Here is a 20,298-nt window from a genome sequence, read left to right on the forward strand (position 1 = left end):
ATACAGTAGCCCTAAACAATATTCGAAAAGATATAATTGTTTCCATTTTTATCGTCAAAACTATAAAGGAAGAGAAGAAATGAAATAGATGAAACAGAGAAATAAAAAAATAATTTAATTGCAGGAATTGAATATTGTTGTAAGGAGAAATAAGGAAATGGATCGCTAGAGATTCATTCAATTTTAATTATGACAAACTAAGTAACAGTCCGTGTGATGAGTATGTTTTAACTAAATTTAGACTTCTACATAGAAAATAAATATATTTAATCAAAAGAAGATATATTATGTGATTGGAGGACTGATATAAGAATTAAGAATAGAGATACTTAACACGGCATCTAGAAAATTCAGTCATATGGTAACAAACCAGAGACCGATATATCAAATCGAATTTACATCTCCTGAGATATCTCAAAGTTTGAATTGACCCGTAGGAAATCTGAACTGTTCAAATCTTTTCTATACAAATCTCAAAGTCCTTCATTTTGAACAGACTAAAAAAAAATGACCCGGTTTTAGATAAATTTTTTTTGAGATATCTCCAGAGAAAAAGGACTATCAAATCGGACGGCCCAGAGGTATCCATCTCAAGCAGGGTCCCGCCGTGCCCCAAGAAATCGTCGGGTTCGAGTTTCACGGTCTCACCGACTCGAATCGGGGTTTTGATGAGAATTGGATCCCGCAAATGGGAATCTGTTTTGTGTTCTGAGGGGGTCATTGGAAGAAATCCGAATCTCCCAGGTACCTGACTCAAGCAAATTGAAACAGACGGTCACGCCCAAGGGCTTTTCCTCAAAAAAAAAACAAGAAGAAAAAAACAGACGTCCAAATTAACTCAAAAACAGTGGCTGCCAGTATTGCTTATGCTTTGAGATTCGTGCCAAGTTAAAATAATGATTCTTCACCGTCCGTTTGAATTTGCTTGAGTCAGGTACCTGAGGTGATCCGAATTCCATTGGAGCAAGCAAATTGAGATCCAACGATCCATCCATCGATCATTCCTTTTCCTTGTTTGGCGAGTCAAACTCCGCCCCAATTTACTTGCTAGTACGGACAATCACTCTGCTCATTTCTCCGACGCTCCGACACCGCCACCCTCTCTCACGGGCGCGCGCCGACGAAACCTGTAAGACAAACTTTTTCACTACTTTCTCTCTCTCTCTCTCTGTCGCTCGCTACTTGTGCTCTCGTTGTCCCTCACTCTTTTTGTATTGTACAATAGATGGAGAAGGGAGCACATAGGTCCTTACACCGATATGAATTGAACTCTCGCCAAATCCAACACAAAAAAATTACTTAATTTTCAAGTTGGCTAAAACCTCTCCTCAAATTCACATTGTAATTCATATCTTGATTTTGTCTTTTGCTTCCAGTAAGGGAATTTGTTGGAATGAGGCTAAAACCTCTCCTCAAATTCACATTGTAATTCATATCTTGCTTTTGTCTTTTGCTTCCAGTAAGGGAATTTGTTGGAATAAGATTTTAATTTCAGGTCTTCTAAGAAGATAAGTACTTTCATCAAAGTGTTAAGCTTTCATTGGACTGTATGGTTCCACGGAGTATATCGGTGCTTCATTATTCATATTGTTGATGACAATTAAAGCAACACGTGCCGCCTTGAATATGTGGACCAATGTATTCAGAATTGTAAGATATCTTCCATATTGATTAATATATTTTCTTACTGCTGCTTTCACTCTGTCTCAGGTACTACTTTATCTGTATCAAGTGAAAATCTGAAAACCAAAAGATGTTGTGTTTGTTTTAGATTAAGCTTTGGTTGTTTCTACGTGTTATCAAATTTATGAACTCTTTTAAGTTGCTGTGCTGAATTTCTAGGGAGAACTCCAAGCTATTTCATGGTTTCAATTTCTACCTATAGAACCTGATCCCAATACCATTGCTGAGAAAAGGTGTGTGCAGATCTCTCTCTCTCTCTCCCTCTCTTGGAAATCTTGGCAGAGGCTGCCAAGTTGCTCTCTCTCTCTCTCTTTTTGAAAAACTTGGCAGAGGTGCCAAGGGTCTCTCTCTCTCTCTATCATATTCTCGTTGTTAACTGATTTGCTGTTTTATCCCATATAGCTCAAAAGCTGAACAGAAAGATGCAACTAATTATGCAGTACTCTCAGCACACCTTCAGTTACAAAATGAAGGGTTTCTCAGTACATGGACTAATTCGTTTGTTGGTCCATGGGACCCATCACAAGGCGTTCATAACCCGGGTACAGCATTTTCTTTATTGAGTATAGAATCGCACAAATTTTTGATGCATAATTGCACTATATAAAATAGCACTATTAATTTTCTAATGCATAATATGCAGATGAGAAAATTAAACTTTGGTTGTTTATTCCTGGCCGACAATCTTCAGTCATCGAAACCGCCCAGTCTGCAGTATCAAAATTGCGAGGTTTTTTAATCTTTTCTTATCTAGCTTATGTTCCTTTTAGATCTCATAATGGAAGCATACTGGTGCTTTTCCAGTACAGGTCAGCTCTGTTACTCGCACCTGCACAGTCCAGTAAGATAGTTATTTACTTTTTCCATATGGAACTCATATTTACTTTGCCCCCCCCCCCCCCCCCCCCCCCCCCCCCCCCCCCCCTCTTTTAAACTCTTAGTTATTGGGATGGGGCTATGGTTAGCGCCTGGTGACTCAGAAGAAGTTTCGGTTGCATTATCTCAGGCTCTAAGAAACACATTAGAGAGGTTTTATGTTCTTTCTTCTAATATATTTTTCTTGTTTCCTATCATGAAAATAAATCTAATTTTTTTTTTCAACCCTTGAATTTTCCTGGTTGCAGATCAATGAGGGGTTTATCTTATGTTAGATTTGGAGATGTCTTTACAAGATCCTATCCTTTGGGACAAAGTGAAAGAAGTTTAAGGTTGGAGGTGATTCTGTATTGGGATTATTTATTGTTACAGTAGGATAATGGATTTACCAAGTTGCCCAAAAATGTCACTTATAGGCCAGTTTGGTGTGGTATATGCATATATCTGAGCTTTTCTGTCTATAAATTCTTTATTTTTTATGCAATTTTTACTTATTATGCTTATAATTAAGTTTTTCAATTTATCAGATTCCTTACTTGAGCTCTTCTAGTTTATTTATTTCCTTTTTGTTTGTTTGTTTGATTGATTTTTGGACCATGTTTTTCTTTAGGAGAGCTCAACCTACAGTTGAATTCATATTTTCGGCCACTGAAGAAGCTGTGTATGTGCACGTCATTGTATCTGCCAAGTAAGTAATTCTGGAAATGCTATGTTACAGTTGGATTAATCACTTGGAACATATTTTAATTGTTGTCTCTGCCTTTTCTCAAGGTACATACGGACTCTTTGTGGAGATGATATAGAAAAAATCCTTATACACTCCTCCCATTCTGCTATTGATGGACTTCCCGGTACTCTTAACCCCCCCCCCCCCCCCCCCCCATCTCTCTCTCCCTCCCTCCCTCCCTCCTTGAAAAACTTGACAGCGGCAGTCAATTGCTGCATTGATTAAAAGTAGTTTTACAACAGTTCAAATCAACCAACAGTATCGTAAATAAATAAATAATACATCAGAAACTGCAAGGATTGAATGTAAATTATGGCAAACAAACCATCTCAGAAACTAACACCTATGTTATGAATATTTTGACCACAACACTGCATCTTGGACCGCCCGTTGTGCTATCACTTCTGGTCTCAATCTCTCTCTCTCTCTCCCTCTCTCCCTCTCTGTCTTCAATTTTCTGTCTTCTGAAAAAACATGAAGTTTCTGACTCACAGCAATAAACATTAAGAGATCGGATCACTTAACAATGGAATAACTTAACAATTTTGAATGTATTTTCTCAGGACAAAAATGCTTCAAAATCAGAACAAGTTGATATAGGAATATAGCTAGACACCGATGCTTTGCCTATCAAATTTAATTTAGTCTATCATTGGATAATGCATTAGAGGTGGTTGAATTCAAACTGTTGAAAATTGCAAAGCATGACTGATTCTCACCATTTTTATATGCATGGTAAATGCCTTATATCTTACAGACAAATTGTTAGATTTCAAATTGAGAATCAAATTTAAGTACATTTGTCAAGATTGTCAAGTCCATTTTCAATGCACTTAACCGGAAAATAAGACATTCACTAAGAGTTTCTAAATGAAATGAGTTTTGGGTCAGTGCCATTTCCCATAATAAAATTAAAGTCTTATTTGTTATCAAGAAAAACAAGTTGGGCATGAATTAAAAAAAAAATGACAATTTGAGTTCTTGGGGTCAGGTTAGGTGCAGGATATCCATTTTATTGATTTGTTTTGTTTATTTTCTGTTGATGTTGTGCCTGCAGTTATAGTTGCTCCAAATGGGATGCTTGGTAGGCTTACCGGCTGCTGTCCTAGTGAGCTTGTTAAGCAAGTTTATGTCAGGTAGTATATAATTTCTGTTTATAACTAATGGGGTAATTTTTATTTCATGTAATTTTGCGTCAAACCTCGTGTACCAATTTTAAATGTTAGCAACCCTTAAGTTTAGCCTTTTCTAAAGAATTAATGCATACATTTATGTATACAACAGCAAGCTAAAGTCTCCAAATGGGTGGACAACCGGTGCACCTTACGTGACTCAATCGCCTGGCTGTCAGATGAGAGGTCAGAGTTTCTATGTGGAAGTAGCCCTTGGTTGCTCGTCTTCTCCTTGCAAAGACGGCAAAACTGAGTTGATTGATCAGGCTCCAGTTATGGAAAGGACCTTTATTTACCCTCCTGAGGCGGTGTTGGTACCCATGATGCACCGCGCTTTCTCTCACTTCTCTAGTAAGAGGTACCTACTGCTTTCACTTATCAACTGTCTGGTATCCAATAAAAGTTTACTATTCTTTTTTCCTTTTTTGAGGGTTTATGGGTATTTACTATTTTATTATGGATGCTCTGACCTTAAATTTAATCAAAATATGAACACCTGTAGTTCTGCTGTTTGCAATTCCGGTTATAGTTATTATGTTTATGTAGGCTTAAATTTTTGTTTTTAACTTTTCACAGATTTTGGCTACAAAATGGTGTAGTTGCATCCTTGGCTGAGAGTTGGCCATTTTGGAACTTCTCTGGCCCATCATTTGTGGAACACTGGTCAGCAATCAGTATTAAAAGCTTATTAGCTTACAATTTGTAATTAACATTTGCGATTCATAATTTATTTTGTTTTGATCTCACTTGGTTTACTGGTGCAGTCTGGCACTAGGAAGCACTTGCCATGTGGAATCATCCTGCAACTCAAGTTGCTTGAGACTCAGGCGGCAACGCCACAAAACCACCAGCAGCAACCTAACTAGTAGTAACAGCAGCGTGAGCAGTACTTCCAGTGAAAGCGGTCCTGCAACAGCTGATGATGGTGGTGACTTTGATGGTGATGCTGATTCGCTTGCAACCAAGCAAACTGGTAGCAACCATGTAATGTCTTTCTTTAAGCATCATATTGCAATCAGGCAGAATTATTCCATTTCATGTACTGGCAAGCTCTTGATCTCCTGTGGAAGGGTGAAGAAGAGGTTAGAGGAGGGCAGGGTAGGGGACAAGTTAGGGGGTTGCTTGCTCCAGAACTTTATTGGAAAAAGAGGGAAGGGAAAGATTCCACCTCCTTTAACCTCAAATATGCATTTTCTGTCCCCCTTCAGATTATGGTGTAGAGGGGAATGAACCTCCCTCATTCCCTAATCTTCGGTGGGGTAGCCTTAGGTGCTTGCTGATATGTGAGCATACTGCCAAATTTATGTGGGAGAATACCATATACCAGTCATCGTTACATTGATCACAGGTCTTTGAAATTTGTTGGTTACAGCCCTATTAATGACTTCAGTTTGCTTCTCCTTTTCTTTCTTTTTTTCTTTAAAAAACTGCAGCAGGGTAATATGTTAGAAATGAATCCTCAAGCTGGAAAAGGTACCGATATGGTGCAAGCAAACCATATAGCAGATCCAAGTGACACCAACCGTGGGATCCTTTGGGCTGGTTTGGATGATGACGGGGCCGGGTTGGACATTAACATTCTCCTTTCCGAATTTGGGGAGTGGGGGGGGTTTTTCGAAAATGATGAAATGGAGTTTGGTGAGGTAAGTGAGATTTTCCTTCTTTTCATGTCCTTTCCAAAGTTTTTACAGGGAGCTACATCTGCAATTGCAGTTTATAGTTCACTGCCAAATTAAATTTTGGCCAATAACTACTGATCAAGCTATGTTTTCATTGCTATTTATTACTATTCAACAAAACAATGAAGCATGTGGTATCTTCGCACTTTTCAATTGAAAGCGCATTTTTTTATGTTATATTTGGATAACAATCCCTGCCCCCCACCTTCTGACAGCCACCAGGTATGGAGGCCCAAGCTGTCCTTTTTAGCGGTGCAAATGGTGGTGACATGACCAGTGTCAACCCTAGCAGCCAACCAATTGAGATACCAGATCAGCGCCTCTCTCCTGTCACTGCTCCATCTTTTGAGGGGGCTACACATCTCCAACCTGTATCCCTAATAGATGACACGCGCCCCAAAATTTTGCCTGAATCCATCAAGGAAACAAGTCAAATAATCTCTCCCATTACCTCCAACAAATATATGGTCCCTTTTAGCAAACAACATAACCATCTCACAAAGGCTGAGGCCATGCTTGCATTTGCTCCAGAGTATGCTGCAATTGAATTTCCAACTGCTAGTGAAAACCTGGCTTCTCCATTTTTAAATCCGTACCAACCTACCTCTAGAAAGGCTGATAGCTCAGGCAGCTCCACAACAAATAGTTATGTATACAATGCAACACCACCTCCACCTCACTCTGATGTGTCTGAAGAAAAGGGAGAGGCTTCTTCTGAGCTATACACCCTTGTACTAAGTGGTAAAAAAGAATCTGATAAATTATCAAATAATAGCAAAAATACTGATGTGAATTCAAGGAAAAGTGACCTGCCACCACCAGAACTGTCAGGTGGGACTTCTTTAAGTACCTCAACCTCTCTAACAAAGAAAAAAGAGAGTACAATTAACTCAGGTCAGTTTCTATTACCGACCAAGCTGGCACTGGCCACTGATGTGGATTGCATCATGTACCAGGCAGCTATGTGCCGGGTAAGACATACACTCATCTCTTTAAAATCCAAAACCCCAGGGATGGCCTCCTCAAAGTTCGAAATAAAAAAGGAGAATATAAATGTATCAGGCAGGATAGGAAGTGATATGGAGAGTGACTTAATACCACATGATGGGTCACTGACAAGTCAGGTAGGGGTCTGGCGGTCAGTTGGGGGCCCAAAGCCATTAAAATCATGTGGATCATCACTCTCTGATGAGAGCTTAGCTGCAAATGCGTATCAGAGGCAGCCCTTGATGGATTTTCTTGCTGCACTTGGGCTTTTGGTGCAACAGTCTGCCTCGTTTGTGGATGTGGCTCTTGATACAAGCAATGGAGAGGGGCCATATGGCTGGCTTGCCTTGCAAGAGCAGTGTAGACGTGGTTTCCCATGTGAGCCTGATGCAGCACATGCTGGTTGTGGTGGGCTCCTTTCCATGTGTCACTCTGTTGATTTAGCTGGTGTTTACTTGGTTGACCCACTTGCTGCTGATGTAAGATTATCACTACATTTTTTCTGATTTCATATGCTGTTGGTCCATGATATTGGTAAAATATCTGTTTTATGTGCTCTTGTTTCTTGTTTCATGCCGTACTTATATGGTCAAATTATGTCTCAATTAGCATGTTGATTATGTTTCTGATAAGCGAGGTCTTAATATGCCCAAATTTGAGGGTTTTAATTCAACTTTTCTCGACCAAATTTTCCGACCAAAGATCAAATGTAGACAAGAAAAAGATTAACAGGACATGCCTCCCTTAATGATAACTAAAATCATTAATTGGTTGGCATTGCTATTTGTTGCAGGTTACAGCACCATCTGTGATTAGCCTGCTACAGTCGGACATAAAACAAGCAGTAAAATTGGCATTTGGTAATTCTGATGGTCCTTTGCCACTAATTGACTGGTGCAAGGGTCGAGCCCATTTGAGTGACTCTGGGTCTGTGGGAGATGCATATACATTTCCCTATGGCGGTAATGATGCCCATGACTCTTCAAGCAGTGTTACCCTTGGTGGGGATTCTACAAGCCCACCCCAGTCTACTGGCACTTCCTCAACACATAGAGGTTTGTGATCGCCATTTCTATTGTTAGTGTTGGGGTCAGTTATACACTACATCTGATGAGCTAGCCATCTATGGTTTTTTCTGGGTTCAATTCTGGTATGTTATATGCTTCTTTACCATTGTGCGGATATACAGTTCACACGTCTCTGCATGAACAAGCTCCTAATAACGGTGGCATAGTGTTGTATCAGATTTTGTGTTTCCAACATTAAATCAATAAAATACTGTGTGGTTGACCGCATTCGGATGATAAAACAAATTTAATGCTGATATAGCACCTATATAGCGTGATTTGTTGTCCATTAAATTTGAAATGAGAGGACTTTAGTAATCAAATCGTGCTTACTGTCTAAGCATACTAGAGACTATTCTATAAATGATAAAAATATGTTATTGAAAATTCTGGTGTTTTAAAACTTTATAAATTGGTTATAGATACGAGGGTTCTAATGCCTCTACTTTTGGTGCTTCCATTGTACCTCTATTTTTAAAACTTCAATAATTAAAAATTGTTACACACACACATATACCGGATCGGAATGATGGTGCTAAAGGTGGATCGTTTAGGGGCATATATGCAGAATATTACTCCAGTGCAATTACATTATGTGGTTCTTTTATGTTCAATTTGGACTTATAATGGGTTACACTTCTGTTATTGTCAGAGGGAACAAGAATGGATGGGTTGTCTCACAGGAGATCTAGTCAGGACATGAGCAACTCTGAGCAGGAGCAAGAGAAGGGATCTTGCCGTTTAAAACCGACACTATCTGCACTACCAACACCTTCTTTACTTGTTGGGTATTGTCTCTTATTAGAATATTTTTATTCTGCCTGGAGCAAATATTTCTTCTTTTTATGAAAAAAGTGGCACACCAATGGAACCACCCTGCAGCCCTAACTGTTTGAGTTAGGTCTTGTACACATCCTGTTTTTCATGGTAGTCCTGGCAGAAAATGAGCAATTGGGAAATCGCTGCAGTCTCAATTCAAATTTTGGGACTTCAGGAGTATGTGATAATTTGTGTGTAAATGCAGGTACCAGGATGATTGGTTGAAGGCATCTGTCAATTGCATCCAGTTGTGGGAAAAAGCTCCTCTTGAACCTTATGCTTCACCAAAGCCCGTAAGCTTATGATTTACAATTTGCTCAGAAGGTGCAATTGACAACTTGGCTATTGCTAACCAACAATGTAAACATTCATTTGGTCTTTTGGTTTCTTTCAGGTTACATATTGTGCGATTTGCCCAGATATAGAACTACTAACTACTGCCTCTGTCGACTTCTTCCAGCAGTTAGGAACTGGCAAGTTCTTTTTTTTTTCTCTCCGGATTTGTTATTTTAATTGCTATTTTTTATTAGTTTGCTTCTGCTGATAATTTTTCTTTTCATTTTAATTCTTCCCTCTTTATAGTGTATGAAATATGCAAACTAGGAACCCATTTACCACAAATGGGTGGGGGGCAAATGGAGATCTCCAGTGTCAAGTCTTCACCATCTGGTCTGTTTTTAGCTGAAGCCCCCCAGCAAGTGAAAAATGTTCGAAGCCATTTAACTTCAGTCAGCTCAATAAATGATCTTTTTCTGTCTCTTTCCAAGGGTTGGAGCGTGAAAAGTTTTATCAGTTCTGTAACTAAAGTCATCAAGGATCTTAAGCTCCCTCCAAATTCTTCATTGAATCAGAAAGAGAGCAATGGATCACCTTGTACAGTATGGGTCTTTCCCCTCATCTCTGTCAAATATTGTCATAATTGTTTTCTTTTTTCTGAGATATTTGATTAAAATCTTAAGAAACTAAAGGCAATCGGTTATGACAGGTAGTATATGTGGTGTGCCCATTCCCAGAGCCGTCAGCTGTCCTTGAGACACTAGTTGAGTGCTCAGTCGCTTTGGGGACAGCTGTTCTCACGCCACCAGAGCGAGAACGGAAATCCTTGCTCCATTCTCATGTGCTGCGGGCATTAAACCCTGGCACTGGTATTGACGAGTCATCATCCAATTCCAATGTGATTATGCTATCTGGATTCAACCTCCCAAAAGTCGTCCTTCAAATAATAACTGTTGAGTCAGTTCTCAGGCTCAACATCCCTGCATTTAATGAGCTCTCACTTTTGAAGGATATCGCCTTTACCGTGTACAATAAAGCACGCCGGGTTCCGCGTGCTGTAGTCTCTGGGCCAGCCCATGACCCAGTTCAGTCTGCTTCATCCTTCCCAGGGAGACCCCAAATGATGCACCACATGTCTCCATCTCCTATGCCTAGCCTATGGAAAGACTGTCTGGTACCACGCATGCCAGGTTCAGCTGCATTGAACTCCAGAGAACCTGATTTCGATCCATCCATGAGACCTGTTAGTTGGGGCGACAACTCGTGGCAGTCGATGCAAAGGTCGGTGTCGGATCAGTCTAGCCTTGATGATAAGAAGTACCTTTTTGAGCCGCTATTTATCCTGGGTGAACCTGGCTCCGCAGACCATGCTACTGCATTTTTCGAGGCAAACTCAGCTTCCAAGTCTGGGATCGATGAGGGTGGGGACTCAGTGATGTCACATCCAGATGGTTTGTCAGACCATTCAAAGACAGGTTCCGCGAGTCTGCACTGCTGCTATGGATGGACTGAGGATTGGAGGTGGTTTGTGTGCATTTGGACCGACTCGAGAGGAGAGTTGTTGGATAGTTTTGTTTTCCCATTTGGTGGGGTCAGTGGGAGACAGGATACCAAGGTCTTGCAGGGGCTATTTGTTCAGGTGCTTCAGCAGGGCTGTCAGATTATAGCAGGGACTGTTTCTTCTGACAATGCGGGTCCTGCTAGGCCCAAGGATGTGGTTATTACACGTCTCGGGGGCTTCTTCGAGCTTGAATGTCAAGGTTAGTGATTTTTAATTAATTTCTATAGTGGAATTTACCCTAACTACCCTTATATAACTGGAAACTTGTGAAAGAAAATTCCAATTTGAACAAGAATTTTCTATTTGTGCGCCTTTTTCTTTGCTCCAAATTCCTTCAAAAAAAAAGGAAAACAGGAGTGCTCTAAGTTGAACCTGATAAGTTAATAAACCACATGCTTGCAAGGACTTATTAATATAATGCTTAAGTAAACTAAATATAAATTTCTTTTTTTTCTGATTCCTGTTTTCTGAACACAAAAATCACTGGGCATTTTCTATAAAAACAGAATGGCAAAAGGCTATATATTCAATTGGAGGGAACGAGGTGAAGAAGTGGCCAATACAACTGAGGCGGTCTTCCCCAGATAGCAGCCAAGACACAGCCTTCATTCAAGAGAGGAATCTACCATCATCTCCGAGCCCCTCTTCTCTGTACGGGAGCAGTATGTCATCAAAATCTGGCTTCATGAAAGGTGGCAGCACCAAAAAACAACTAATGAGCACCGCACAGGCCACCCCGGTGGATTCCTCGAGAGGTTCTTCAGCTTTGCACTTGGTTCAAAGCATCAGTCTTGTTGGGGTGTCTCTTGACCACTCTTTGCATCTCATCCTTCAGTCGGAGTTGTCTCAAACTCAACCAGGAGGGTCTGCGAGCTACTTGGAAGGATTCAGCCCTGTCAAATCTCTTGGTTCGGTGCCTGCTTCAGCCTCGTACCTCCTAATCCCTTCTCCTGGCTTACGGTACCTGTCACCGACACCTTTACAACTACCCACATGCCTCACATCCGATTCACCCCCACTGGCCCACCTTTTGCACAGCAAAGGCATGGCTATCCCTTTAGCCACTGGTTATGTTGTGTCAAAACCTGTGCATCCTGTCAGAAAAGACCTTTCTGAAAGTGTCAGGGAAGACTGGCCATCAGTTCTCGCTGTAACCCTAGTTGACCATTATGGAGGTGGCCGGAGGGGCAAGCAAGGGAGGGGGTTCCTTGGTACTGACGTGGTGAGCCGGGATAATGATGCAGAAGCGCATGCTGTTTTGGAAACGGTGTCTGCTGAGCTGCATTCACTTTCCTGGCTTACTGTGAGCCCAGTGTATGGAGATAGGCGCAGTGCTTTACCTTTCCACTGTGATATGATTCTGAGGCTTAGGAGGTTGTTACATTATGCTGACAGAGAGCTGTCTCGGCCAACAGTCAAGGCTGACTAGGTTTAGATAAATCAGAATTCAATCCATGTCTAATGGAATTGTTTTAAATTTAGTGATATATGTTATAGTATATGTAATATAGCAACTTGTGTAATGTCAATTTTGCTTCCTTTTCATTCATAGAGGCTCCAGGTTAGAGACTAATTCATTCGGGTTCAATCGTTTAGAGATGTAATTAAACATAACTTTGTTAGCTCATCTATTAGATAGTCATTTTGTATTTCGATTTTCGAGGGGGGCCTTCTAATTTGTTGTAGTTGCTAATCGTTAGCATTAACATTTGTATCTCGATTGTATTTTTTTTGTATTATATGTTCCTCTCTTTTTTCTTCTTTTCTTTGTAATCTTCCTTGTAAGCTGCTGTCTTATTTTATAATAAATTCAATAGTAGAATTTTCGCCTAATTAGAAAAACAAAACTTGTTATCTTGGACGTATGTAGTTGGAATATTTGCGAGTTTCTTTAGTCTTTGGATTATTAGTTAAAAATTTCGGTAAATAAAAAAAGGAAATTTTTTCTAGTGTGTCCATATAAACTTTCAAAATAGTCAATATTCTCATTAAAAACATAATAATATCGAACTAGTAATGTGTCTGCAACGCACAGGGAGATGCTGTAAGAGACAAAAAATCTTGTATGATATGTTTTCCTAAAAAAAAAAGACCAATGAAAAAAATAATTATTCAACAATAAAAAAATAGTTCTCTATATTCTCGTACAAATATAAAACATTCTTTTATGACATGCCTATGAGTTTTTTTTTTGGGACGTGCTATATTCAGGGCACAAATTGAATTTTTGAGTGCTGAACTCTTTAAATTACTGTCTTACCCCTACTTACTCTCTCTTCGGACTTAATTAGAAAACGGAGAATAAAGAGCTAATAAAAAGAGCGGGCCTTATCTCTAACCAAATCTTTTAGGATCATGATAAATTCAATAGTCAGATTAATTGAGGTACTTGATTTGTTGAATTCAGCTCTTAAATATTTCTTTAATCTCTAATCTCTAAAATTCATAAAATAAGATGATTGGACTGTATGAACTATCAATAGCTAACAATAGTTGAATGCCCTTAAGGTGTTCGATGAATTGCTTGAACAAAAGATAAGCACTATTTCATTTATTTTCTGGTATCGATCTTGGTTTGAAGAACAAGTCCTACCCAAATTATCATTTGTCATCTGTGTTTCCCTCTCTTTATATTTCTATCTCTGTTACAACCAAACACTGGTATAGAAACATATAGTGTATTAAAGTTTATGTATTTCTACATCTCTGTTCCATGTCTATTATATGTAATTTCTTCCCAACTCCGTATAGTTTTTTCTCAAGGGAATCAAGCAGTGTATTTTCTACCTTGGTGTCTAAATTTTGAATATCGAAGGGAAGTTCATTCATAAAAAGAAAAATTAACAGAAAAATGCTTTTATAAATTGCAAGGCAAGTTCTTTTTTTTTTTCTTATTAAACTGCAATATAGTGTGTAATGTAGCCTAGTATAATTTTTTGTTATTTTGTACGCAAATCATTATTATGTGTTAAGTAATATCGCCCTGGTAATCCCATCTCATCCTTCTCTGCTTGATCATTATCTTCATTTATGACCACCTCCGTGCTCTGTATTATTAACAATATGTTCATGTGTCATGGGAAGGTCACGGTTGTAGAGGGCCAGGTTGACTAAGACTTGGCAAAGTTGATCGACTGTGACAGTTGTATTGGATAGGATGCTCGATCGAAAAGAAACCTCAACATTCTCATTTCCACAAACATATAATGAACTCAGCTATTCTACAGTTTATTTTTTATGCTGACATTTGAAGATCATCCCCCACTCGATCTCATCACAAACATGAATTAAGCAAAGTGATCAGCAACACCACCTGCTGTATAGATATTGTTTGAAATTTGGATTGTTGGGTTAATTTATCACACAAAAATATATATCATGAAGCTCTTGCAAGCTCTCGTCTCCTTAATTTGTATGTCGAGTGCTCCCACTTGCACGCTTTCTCTTCGACTTTAATCTTCTCTACCAAGTCTGCTGTCTTTCGTTCTAATTGATTGCGTTTCATGTACCTTAATCTATGTTTGGTCCAAACCTAGGTAAGGTGCAGTTTGAGGATTTTGTGCCTTTTGTTTTAACTTCAAGATGTTGTAGAAGTTGACTTGAATTCATGTATTAGGTTGGTTCCCAAAAAGAGATAGAGAGAGAGAGAAACCAAGCAATTGTTTCCAAAATTACGATTTTTCTTGTTTTGTGGAGTAACATTTTTTGTTATTTTTTTCATTATTAACTATTGTATTGATTATGACAAATAAGGAAGAGAGAGCAAAAGGGCAAAACTGATATTTAAAGAGAAAATTTTCTCTCAGCTCTCAAAATCATAAATAATGCCCTCGGTATAGCAATTTTTTTTTTTTTTTTTTGTTATGTTGCTTAACTGAGAAACAGAGGAATTAGAACTGTTTTGATATCAGCTACTATGAAAGACCGGAGCTTACCTGCTCTAGTTTTAGATTTCAACTTGTTGATTGTAGGGGCTCGATCAGCCTGACACTACTACTACACTATCTTCATTCACTACCTTGCTTAACGGAGAAACGTACTACGGTTGAAGCGAACTCTTCTTACGATTCAAGACTCATTCTCCAGGGAATCGACCTATTCGAATAAGACCCGTATCCATGATACGCATTTCCAATTCCTCTACCCTCGTTTGTTATTGTTTTATTATGACACATTTTATTATTATATTATGACTCTTGTTATTATTATAAGGGTTATCCTCCTCTCCTTATAATTTATGTACATATTTGTATCTAAAATAGATAATATAATCATATTTACTTAAATGAGATTGACAAATAACATTTCTTATATAATACAAAAAACATGAAAACAAATGAAGATATAATCAATCATTAATCAATTATCAATCAATCTAAAAATTAATTAAATGATGTTTAAAAAGTAGAAAAAAAATCATGAGCAAAATAAAGCAGACTAAATAAATTTGTGGCGAGTACGTATCTATATAAATTTAAAGTTCTACACGTAAAATCACATTAAAAAAATGCATAGAATCAAAAGAAGACAATATTTAATCGGAAAGCTCATATTCAATCCAAAATTTTATCTTTTAGTCACAACCGTTGACTGATCATAACATCTATATACTTAATATAAGAAAAGAGATATTTGCACAAAAATATAACTTTTTTTTCTTCTATCCCTTTTATTTATTTAACCTTTCATTTAGTTATTTTAAAATTGTTTAAAATTTAAATTGACAGTTATAATAAAATAGTGGTGTCCCATTTATTGGTCAACAATATATTATTTTAATAAAAGCAGTCACCTGTAATTTTAAGTTTCAATAATGTGTATACAGTAGCAAGCGACGAGTACTTTTGTGCGTATGGGGACAGAAAAAACCAAGTTTTTTTGTGTGGAAAGTGATCTTCATATCTCTCTTTTTACTCTGATATGATTTAGCTGAAGAACCCAAACGTTCTTTCTTAGATTGGAGTTGAATTATCACTTGTGAGTCAAACAAAAGAGATGAAGCAATTCTCACTTTCTCCTTGTCAGATTCAGAGCAGAGATAGACTTTCAAGTTATGGAATCAAACCTCGAAAATTTCGTACAAGGGTCAATCAGATAATTTTTTTACAAAAATATGAAGGTCAATTTTATTATATTCATAGTATTTACTCTAATTATATAACAAAATAGTGTCAAAGTACGGAAATTTTGAAAATAAATGATAGTCAATTGACATTCATTCATTGTAAGTAGCTTCGCCATTGTAATTGACTTCCATTCATTGTAAGTAGCTCCGCCTCTGCTCCTAATGGTAGAGATACGTTCCCTTTTTCTACTCGCTGGGGCGGACTTTCTTTCTACTGAATTGAATGTTGAGTGATCTTAAACCATAGGCGGTCTGTTTTGATAAAAAATACGTTTAGACAAATTTAAGGTTGTACTTTCTTTTTAATATGTTTAGTTACGCGATTTCTTTTTAAAGATTAGTGATTTTTATACCTACTGACAATTCGATTTTGGAGAAAGGGGAGGTAGCATAATTGGTTAGGAATAAGTCCTAGAATTGTTATACCCAAAGGTCAAGATTTCAATTCCCCCTCACGACTTCACAACTTCTACGAAGATTTTCAAAAAAAAAGACAATTCGATTTTGATAACAAATATATATTTATAATGTACGCAGTTTCAAAAGGAGATTTTATTGTTATTACTTTTTTTATGAAAAAACTCGTTTTATTATATATTTATAAAAGGAGAAGGAATCCACTTACATTCTTTTTTAGTGACACCGTATTACGCTCGATATTTTCAAAGTTTTCAAAGTTCAAATAATCGATTCAAACTGTTTAACATGATGAATATATTAAAATGTGCTTGCAGATCAAATTTTACATTTTTTTTTATTTTCTTACTATTTATTAAGTATTTTACAAAATCGTTATTTTCAAACCATTGAATTTTTGTACCCACCTTAATAAATAGTAAAAATGTTCAAAAAAAATGTAAAATTTGATCTGCAAGCACATTTTAATATATCCATCATGTTAAACGGTTTGAATCGACTGTTTGAATTTTGAAAATGTAGAGTGTAATCCGATGTCACCAAAAAATAGTGTAAGTAGATCCCTCCTTACTTATATAAGAGAACAATAATAATAAACTATTCCATATTTATTTGTAAAAAAAAAAAAACTATTCCATATTTGGTGTTTCTGCCACAGTGAAATATTGGATTCGCAAGGAAGATACTGTGGAGATAGGGAAAGAAGTCGACGTGTTAATAATTGAGCAACTTATTTTCAATCAGGCATGGTGGAAGAATAAATTTGTCAAATCAATTTTTAAAATAACTATATAAATAAAAAATAAAAAATAGAAGAAGAAAAAAAGTCAATTTTTTTTTAGGATATTAGATCTTATGATATTTTAATGAGAAAATTGATTATTTTAAAAGCTTATATGAATAGTAATGATAGCACAAATAATAAAACTAAATTAAACAAAATCGGATCGGAATATCTCATTACAGGAGAAATAACAGTTTGAATTTAGTCCTAGCCGAATTAAAAGAATCTGTTGCCTATTATAATTATAGATTCGTTTTGAGATTTGTGCTAGAGTAAAAGAACGGTCTGAATTTATTAGTTGTTTCTCAGATATCTGAAGTGACGCGGATTCATAATTTATGGAGTCCGTCTAATTTAAATCTACACAAATATTAATTACTGATAATCAGCGTATTATCAAAATCTAAATAATTATTGTTTTACAACAAAAAATTATAAATAATTTAATATAATGTACTACATGTGGAGGGCGGATAAGAGGTGAGGAGGAAAGAGAGAGAAGGTTTATATATGGGATTAAAATTGAAATGCAGGGTTGAACTTCATAGTCTATGGTGTTCAGACTTTTCAATCTTGAACTCTATAGATTGTGAAACGCTATCCTCTGCGGAGTTTTTCCGTGCGGTGTTGTGCGGCGCTTTTAATCTGATCTGTTCGTTTCGAATCGGACGGATTGGATTAAGGGTTCACCAAATTTTGAGTTTTTTTTAAATTCGGGCAAGATCTGATCTGGTCCGTCCGATTCGAAACGAATGGACCAGATTAAAAGCGCCGCACGAAAAAACTCCGCAGAGGATACTTTTCCATAGATTGTGGCATTCGGAATGAACTCCACGATTTATAACATCTGGTTCTGAATCTATACATTGTAGTTTCAACAATTATTTATTTTTATACTGGACATATTCAAACTTATGATGTTTGCATGGGAAGTAAGATATTCACAAAACAATCAGGAGCGGGTCCAAAATAGAACTAGGGGGGCAGTTGCCCCCTTCCTCTGGATTTTGAGTTTTAGTAAAGATCTATTGGTATCGATTGACTTTATATCTTCTTGAAAAAAATTTATGCTCTCTTTCTGAATATTTGATTTGTATTTCAGATTAAATTTAGTGTTAAAATCAGAAAATAATTTTTTTGAATTATGATGGATAATTAGAATTATAAGTTAAGATATCAGAAATTATAAGTCAGGACATTGAAAAATATAAGTCAAAATATTGATTTGTAATCGAGTACCTAATTAATTAATAGTTTTAAATTTGATAAACTATTTAAAATCGATTCGATACTTTTTTGCCCCGTGACGAAAATTCTGAATCCACCTCTGATGATGATCTGATTTTTCAAATTTATTATTTTTATTTCGCATTAATAAAAAATTCGGCGGTTCTGCTTACTTTTGGTGGGTGTGATAATTCTTCGATTTGATCTTAAATACTAGGGATTAAATTATAAATTTTTTTTGTACAGAATAGTGCTAGCATCTGAGGCAACTGCTGTAATGTGATGTCCGCTGACCGCTGGTCGTCAGCTACCTATAGTTTTGATTCTTCAATAGCTATTAGCTGGCTATTCTTTCATTGAGATTCGCATCGGCACGGATCTCGACATGGATCAAACAGCTTTGGTACCTTACGCTTACGTCAGCTGTCTGAAACCTGATGGGATTCTAAAAGTCAATTGGTTTACCTTCTCCTTGCATTAAATCCTTGTACGGAGAGTTCGGCGGTCCATCTAATCAGTACTTGGAACGTGTCTAGCCGTTGTTCCATCGAGATTCCTTCACAGAAGCAGGAGTTGTTCTTCAGGATTGTTGTAAAGTTGGCTGCGTTCGGTCCTCTGTGGCGATGGAAACGGCGACTCAATACTCAACATGTCAGTGAATCGTTTCACAGTTTCTAACACAATACTCGATACAAATAATCTTAATTAGGTATGACTCTTGGGTGTTTGAACAGTTGCCAGTCGCTGGTCCTCAATCAAATCACGAATCATTGTCGCACAATAAACCTACAGGCTGCAGCCGATTCAATGCGTTTACTTTGGTTAAAATCAAATCAATTGGGTTTGGTTCACGGGAAAAATTAAAAACCGGTAACTTCGTTTGGAGTTAAAAAATCAGATCTTATGTTTGTGAAACTCTGCGGCTACCTGTGCGGTCCTCATAGGTCCAACCAACATATGGACCTTGTATTATATTGACAACTATAATCTACAGGCCCGGCCCTGGGGCTGTGTAGCCAGGGCGACCGCCCCGGGCCCCAAAATTCTAGGGGCCTAAAAAAAAATTAATTTGTATATATATAAAAAAAAAATGTATATATTAAAAATAAATAAACTATTAGAGTTCAAATTTTGTATATATAAATGGTTCAAATTTTTCTATAAATAAATATGATTTATTGGCATATCAATAAAAAATATGACCGGCTAATTGCTTCTAGGGGTGTTTATTGGGTCCGGTTTAGTCGGTTTTGAACCAAATCAAATTAGTTTGGACTAAACAGTTTGATTTATTTAGTTTAATGGATTGGTTCAGTTTGCTTTTTAAAACCGAATTATAACTTCGGTTCGGTTCGGTTTGGAAATTTTCAAAATCGAAAAAACCGAACAGGTCGAATTTTTATATATTATGAATTTGGTCCGGACTACCCCCAGTTTATTTCTTAATACCTCGTTTATTTCTTAATCAATTGCTTTAAATACTTTGGTTTATTTCTTAATACCCTGGTTTATTTCTTAATATACTTCGGTTTATTATAAATCAATTGTTTTAAATAAAAAATTAATATCTTTCGATTTGAACCGAAGAAACTGAAGAAACCGAAATAAAACTTTAGTTCGGTTCGGTTCAGTTTGATTCTATTTTAAAAACCAAATTATAACTTTGGTTTGCCTAGTTGGGTTCAATTGAAACCGAACCGAACCGATGAACACCCCTAATTGCTTCCATAAGTACTTCAGCACCATATGTTTATAAGTAGTTTTTGCGTTTTAAAAGTCCAAATAGTCTATCCAAACCATTCAACCTAATATCCATATTAAAACGTACTTGGAGACCTAATTTTACTCTTTTTTTTGAATTTTTTATTATTTTTTAATGTAAGTAGAATTTTTTTTAT

At 37.0% G+C, this 20,298-nt stretch overlaps 1 protein-coding gene across 3 annotated transcripts; it reads left to right on the top strand.

Annotated features, from left to right (window-relative positions):
• Positions 1–1,009: 1,009 nt before the first annotated feature.
• Positions 1,010–12,570, top strand: GCT (RNA polymerase II transcription mediator). Of its 3 annotated transcripts, none has more exons than XM_078314541.1 (22): positions 1,010–1,129; positions 1,496–1,650; positions 1,843–1,916; positions 2,086–2,225; positions 2,327–2,413; positions 2,625–2,712; positions 2,808–2,891; positions 3,170–3,247; positions 3,331–3,410; positions 4,344–4,422; positions 4,571–4,816; positions 5,035–5,121; positions 5,223–5,442; positions 5,892–6,101; positions 6,353–7,603; positions 7,918–8,179; positions 8,844–8,979; positions 9,216–9,303; positions 9,405–9,483; positions 9,593–9,888; positions 9,996–11,046; positions 11,354–12,570. In XM_078314541.1, the coding sequence occupies exons 2-22, from the start codon at positions 1,594–1,596 to the stop codon at positions 12,274–12,276; spliced, it is 5,616 nt and encodes a 1,871-aa protein (XP_078170667.1). In that variant the 5' UTR covers positions 1,010–1,129; positions 1,496–1,593; the 3' UTR covers positions 12,277–12,570. The 3 variants fall into 3 exon arrangements, with proteins under 3 accessions (XP_078170667.1, XP_078170670.1, XP_078170668.1); XM_078314544.1 differs by having other exon boundaries at positions 5,895–6,101; XM_078314542.1 differs by lacking the exon at positions 1,010–1,129 and having other exon boundaries at positions 1,492–1,650.
• The last annotated feature ends 7,728 nt before the right edge of the window (positions 12,571–20,298 follow it).

Source organism: Carex rostrata, chromosome 14, assembly GCF_964058835.1.
Source record: "Carex rostrata chromosome 14, lpCarRost1.2, whole genome shotgun sequence".
In the NCBI taxonomy this organism is placed as follows: Eukaryota; Viridiplantae; Streptophyta; class Magnoliopsida; order Poales; family Cyperaceae; genus Carex; species Carex rostrata.

Coding starts and splice junctions, on each gene's coding strand:
- GCT (XM_078314541.1), top strand. CDS start 1,594: ATGACAATTAAAGCAACACGTGCCGCCTTGAATATGTGGACCAATGTA. Junction 7,604..7,917: donor TTGACCCACTTGCTGCTGAT/GTAAGATTATCA, acceptor TATTTGTTGCAG/GTTACAGCACCATCTGTGAT. Junction 8,980..9,215: donor ACACCTTCTTTACTTGTTGG/GTATTGTCTCTT, acceptor GTGTAAATGCAG/GTACCAGGATGATTGGTTGA.